General features: G+C 40.9%; 1 protein-coding gene across 3 annotated transcripts in view; it reads right to left on the bottom strand.

The window, feature by feature from the left end:
- khk (ketohexokinase) overlaps window positions 1-5,646 on the bottom strand; it is a gene marked incomplete at its 5' end in the record, with an annotated part of 6,394 nt that extends 748 nt beyond the window's left edge. The window contains 6 exon segments of one of the 3 annotated variants that reach the window (XM_035661844.1): window positions 1,163-1,320; window positions 2,089-2,177; window positions 2,384-2,530; window positions 2,809-2,881; window positions 5,027-5,161; window positions 5,530-5,646. In XM_035661844.1, coding sequence (XP_035517737.1) covers window positions 1,163-1,320; window positions 2,089-2,177; window positions 2,384-2,530; window positions 2,809-2,881; window positions 5,027-5,161; window positions 5,530-5,646 — 719 coding nt within the window. 3 annotated transcript variants of the gene reach the window in all.
- Between the last annotated feature and the right edge of the window lie 198 nt (window positions 5,647-5,844).

The raw sequence follows: 5,844 nt of genomic DNA, 5'->3' as shown, positions 1-5,844 counted from the left end.
GGTTTTCTACCTTAGTGTGAGTGAGGTGTGCTTGTTGGGTTTGTCTGTCTGCTTGTTCCCTTCCCCCCCTCCCCCTCGCTCTCTGTCTCCACTCACCTGCTGGTCACCCACAATCAAGCACACCTGCTTTCAATCAAGACTGCCCCTCACTTCTATAAGAATCCTGGCTGACATCCAATCCCTGCCGGATTGTTGCGCCGCACACAGTATGTTGTGTGCCTCGCTTCAGCTCCTTTGAGCTAGTTGCCAGTGTAGTCTTTAGATTGCCAGCCTGCTACCAAATTCTTGTTACGGTTTCCTCTGCCATCAGATTTGCCTGCCAGCTCTCCACACCGGTTTACCTCTACTAACTTCACCCCTGGACCCCAACCCCAGACTTCAGCCAGCTTCCAGATCACCCTTCATCTCACCAAAGAAATAAAGACTTTGTGTTCACTACTACCAGTCTCAGTCTGCTTTTGGGTTCAGCCTCAGAATCGGGACAGGTTCAGAGTTCAAGCTTATATTTATTGTGCAACAAGGGTTCATATGATGACAGAATACAAAAGAACAATATCAACAGTAAATTGAACACTTATTGCAGGGAAATGGAAATTCATATCAAGTTCAAAATATGCAATAGTTCAAATGTGCATAAGTGTAAGGAATGCAGTATTTTCACAAAATGATCTGGAAAAGTATTGAACCAGATTATAATACAATAAATTATGAAATAACTACTATGAACTAAGTTAGTATAGCCCTGATCCAATAAACTCTATTCAGAAAATAAGTATTTTAAAAGTTCTTTGCTTGTCATTTTGCAGACAGCCTGACAAAGTGAATTAAGACTTTCCAATCGCCATCATGATGTCGTTATTTCAGCATTGATTTTGATCTGCTTGACATAAAATCACAGCCGCAGATCGGGTTCGAACCATGGGCTGCTGCAGCAAGGACTCAGCCTCAGTACATGGGTCACCAGCTCTACTGACTGAGCTAATCAGGCGCCCTAGTGAATCCTTTTCAAACATCAATATATCAAATGTAACTTTTTGAATAAATGTATGTTTCAAAAGTAAAGCTGTATTTTTCACAACTTCATTCGAATTATGGTTGTATTTATATACTGTTCTTTTGGTCGCATAACTGCTAATAAAGTCAAATTAAACTAATGCCTCACCATTGGACAGTGTGTAGATGACAGCAGCGTTGAAAGTGTCTCCGGCTCCGAGAGTATCAACAACAGTTTCAGGAGGAAAAGCGTCTGAATGAATGAGCAAACCGTCAGGACCCAAAGCATCCGCTCCTTTTTCTGCCCAGGCACATATGAGGACAGCCCTGAAAGAAAGACAGGTCAGAGAGAGAGAAATAATCTGTAGGATCAAAAACCACAGGCTTGTAACTTAAAATACCATCCAGAGCAAATCCCAAATTAGCTTTTTACTAAATCATTAAAACAGACCACAAACAAATAAAACAAAAGCCTTTGATTTAATTTGACTTTTATGGCTCAACTGTTGAGTATCTGAGAACAAATAATATAATTGTGATAACATAGAAATCCAGGTATTGAGTGAAGCTAAAGGGAGGTTGAGGTCTGAGACTGCCCTGCTCTAGAACATACAAAAAACTATTCCTACCTTGGCCTAAATATCAGCCCCACAGGATACTTCACCAAAGCAGTGAACGACCTGATTCATAAGGAAGGAAGAGCTCTTTACGGTATCAAAGGGAACATCATCGTCCCAATTCAAATACTAGACTCCATTATAGAACCTATTTCTCTTTGAAGTTGCGAGGTCTGGGGTCCGCCCACTCGCTAACCAAGATGCACAAAAACCAAAGTGAGACTCTGCATGCCAAATTCTGAAATCTATCCTCTGAATCCAGTTCAAAACCTAAAGAGAAGCCCCCTTAGCCAGCTGGTCCAGGGACTCAAACACAAACAGAGCCCCCAGACAGGAATCACATCAGAACAAAACCCAAAGAAAACCATTGGACACATGGGACACAATCAACCCAACAATAAATTCCAATGAAATTCCTTTGAACTGAAAGACTAGACAGAGAGAGATAGAGAGAGAGAGAGATTTGACCTCCACTCACCCCTGTTTAACCCGACTGTAGAGTCCTTTCAGAGCTGCTTCGGCTGTCAGGAAACCGAAGTGACGAGCGACATCTTTACTGACAAACACCTGAAAACACAAGATCAAACACACCGAGTTACACACACACACACACCGCATCACACCTACAACACACACACACCACACACACACCACACACACACACACAAACACATGCATACACAAACGCGCATACACAAACGCACACACACAAACGCACACACACAAACACACACAAACGCACACAAATGCATACAAACACACACAAAACCTACCACATCACCGCGAGAAAACAGCTGATACAGTGGCTCTCTGGTCTTCTCTATCTCCACGGAGACAGTGATTCTTTGTTGCTTTGGCAACGTGTTGTTATACATCACCACCTGCTGGATCATCTTCACCTGTTCTTCAGCATTTCGGCCCTGCAGGAGTTAAACAACATGACAATAATAATATTACTATATTCTGTACAAACTGTACAGTCTAATAAAGTTTGTAAATTAAAATGTTGATTTTATTCTGGTTTTAAATAAATGTTTCACAGGTTCAATTTAGATGGAGGAAGGGTTAGTTAGTTTAGTCTAGTTTAGTCAGATTAGTCTGGTTTAGTCAGATTAGTCTGGTTTAGTCAGATTAGTCTGGTTTAGTCTGGTTTTGTTGGATTACTCTGCTAGTTCCAGTTTTTCTGAGCATTGCTCACCTCCCAGTGGATCCAGTTGAAATGATGGAGGTCAACTTTGGAGAAATCCTCTGCTGTGATGTCAGGAAGGTTCCTGATGGACAGTAAGTGAGGTCAGACTTTATAAATTAACGCAGGAAGAAAATCCTGAAACACCTCCAGCATTCGTCCGGGACTCAAGATATAGAAGTCTTTCATCATTTAAATACAAAATCTGATTATCTGAATCATTTGTTTAAAACCCAACAGTCACCATCAAACAATTAAATGTTATTGTTTGTTACAGACTGTAAATGGTCTGTACTTATATAGCGCTTTTCTAGTCTTCCTGACCAGTACATGTCACATTCACCCAGCATCGGGAGCAATTTGGGGTTCAGTATCTTCCTCAAGGACACTTCGACATGCAGCCAGAGGAGAAGGGAATCAAACTGGAAACCTTCTGATTAGTAGATGACCTGCTCTACCTCTGAGCCACAGCCACACCCTGTGAGAGTGAAGAATTGAAATCCAAACCCATCAGCAGAAAATTTGTTTTATCTACAGAAGACATTTAGGGAATTAAACATTACTGAAGGTGTTTAATCTTATTTTAGCATAAATGTGTTTGAATTAAAAATCCAAGAAATTAAATGAATCAGTGATGATGATTTACCCATAAACCACTGCAGAGACTCAAGCTGACGAGTTTGTGATGAAGCCCAGTAAACAAACTGGCACTGCGTCACTCAGTAGAATTTTGGACTGTTCCTTTAAATCTGATTTCAGAGTCCACTACAGGGAGGCCCATACTATTAGCCAAGCTTAGCATAGAGTCCATACAGATAAATGAGCTTTAGATGTGTCTAAAGGTAAGCCAGAACGGCATCTGATAAACGGATCAATTTCAGAAACACACAGAGCTTTTACAGTCTGTAAGCCCTAACCCAAACCCTAACCCATACTAACCCTAACCTAATACAATTCTAACCCTAACCTTGTCTCTCTGTCTCTCTCTCCCACCTAGAGCCGTGGTCTATCCGAGGTTTCTGCCTTTTAAAACAATGTTTTCTTTTGCCGTCGTCACCAAGCTGCTAATATAATATAATACAATATAATACAATATACACCCATGTCTTAGACCTCCACCCAATCTGATTGATGGATCGATTCAGGTTCAGGACCTTGATGCCTAGCTCTGCAGTGGATCTTAACACGATCAGGATCAGGATCAGATTAGTTCAGGATCAGGTGTTCATGCCTCCTTCAAGTTTGTCAAACAGCGTTCACAAAACACTTCAGTAAATTTGATTTATCCAGGCAGGTCGAGTTTACACCACGAGGGTGGACCTTCAGATTTCCACAACGAGGAAATGAGTCTGAGTTCATAGAACTTTACTTTTAACTTTAATTGATGAGCAGAAACTCATTTTAAGTACAATTAATCGACATGTAATCAGATTAATCTGAGAAAGGGAGACCTTATCTTCTGCTATCAGTGAGTAAAGACAGCCCTGATGGTTAGCTGCTTCAACAAAAGCAACATTAACATTAGCCAAATTAATATTTGCCCCATTAGCATTATCCGCATTAATATTAATCATATTAGCATTAGCCATATTAGCATTGGCTACACTAATCTTAGCCATAATAGCATTAGCCACATTAACGACTTATTCACAATTTTATATTATAACAATATTATATTGTTTTCTATAAACTTTGGGTTATTCACTCTAGAACAGCTGCTATCTACTTGTTGTCTCATATTACATTATATTATATTATTTTATATTATAATATTTTAAATGGGGTTTTAAAGGTAGATATCTAGATGCTGCTGATGGACTGATTTATACGAGAGATGACACACTGAGGTAAGAAGGTCTCATCAATAAAAAGGTGTTCAGTGAACGCTGTGTGACGCCCTCCAGTCATTAGGTCATCTTACATGTCAGAGAGAACGACGGTTCGAGAGCCGCTGGATGGACAAACCACACAACACGCACAGGGAGTTTGCCCTTTGCCCTGCCAAACCACCGCTGAGACATCGATCTTACACCGCAAGAAGTCAGCCATGATGAAACTGACAGAGAGAGAGACAGGAAACTGCTTCATGTAACTCTTTCCTACAAAATAAAACCACAGACTGAAAACTGTGTTCTCATTGGAAGAACAGGACGGTCAGAGGTGATCCATGATGACAACGTTCCTGAAATAGAGAGATGTTAGAGACACACACACACACACCTGCTCACACCTGTTCATATGCAGGATGGTGCGGCTTCCTGTGCTGATGTTGCTGATGACCACAGAGGCTGGAAGGACACACTGAACGTGCTCAGACACCAGAGACACATCGATGTGGAACTTCTGAAAATCTTCCAAAATAAAACTACAGACAGGAAATTGTTTCACTTCTCCTGTGTCCTACAAAATAAAACTACAGATGTATCTCTGTTTAAACTTGACCCTTTAACCAGGTTCCTCCTCACTGAGGACATCTCAAATCTCTACATGCTGCTCAGAGGAAAGAGAAGACAAGGAGAGAGGGCACAAGGGATAATTTGAGGGTTTAAAAATAAATAAAGGGTAATTTTTGTACAATTCTTCTACTTAACTCTCTCTTCTTAACTAATACAGTTTTCCAAGTAAAGTACTTTTACTCAAGTATAATATTGGAGTACTGTTGAAGAAAGTATTGATGGAGGCCACTGAAGAAGGTATTGATTAACACATAGATGAATATTGATGAGTACTCACTCGGCTACTGGTCCAGCAGACAGTGAGCCCATGAAGGCGCAGGAGGCCCCGAGCAATGACAGCACTGTGCAGGAGTTTGAAGCGTTTCCTCCTCGCTGCCAACGCTGCGCCAAACATCTGCAGGGATGCAGAGTGATGATATCACTGCATTGCCCATCAATATCAATGCTTGAGTCAACTTTTCAAGCTGCGTATACATATAAAATTTCATCTCTGGCAGGTTTATTTTGGTAAATGGTAAATGGTAAATGGACCTGTACTTGTATAGCTCCTTTCTAGTCTTCCGACCACTCAAAGCACTTTTACACTATGTGC

The sequence above is a fragment of the Morone saxatilis genome, unplaced genomic scaffold (assembly GCF_004916995.1).
Source record: "Morone saxatilis isolate NCDOM2014 unplaced genomic scaffold, NCSU_SB_2.0 Contig18, whole genome shotgun sequence".
Taxonomy (NCBI): Eukaryota; Metazoa; Chordata; class Actinopteri; family Moronidae; genus Morone; species Morone saxatilis.
The sequence above is the reverse complement of the archived record's forward strand: the minus strand, read 5'-3'. Positions and strand labels throughout refer to the sequence as shown.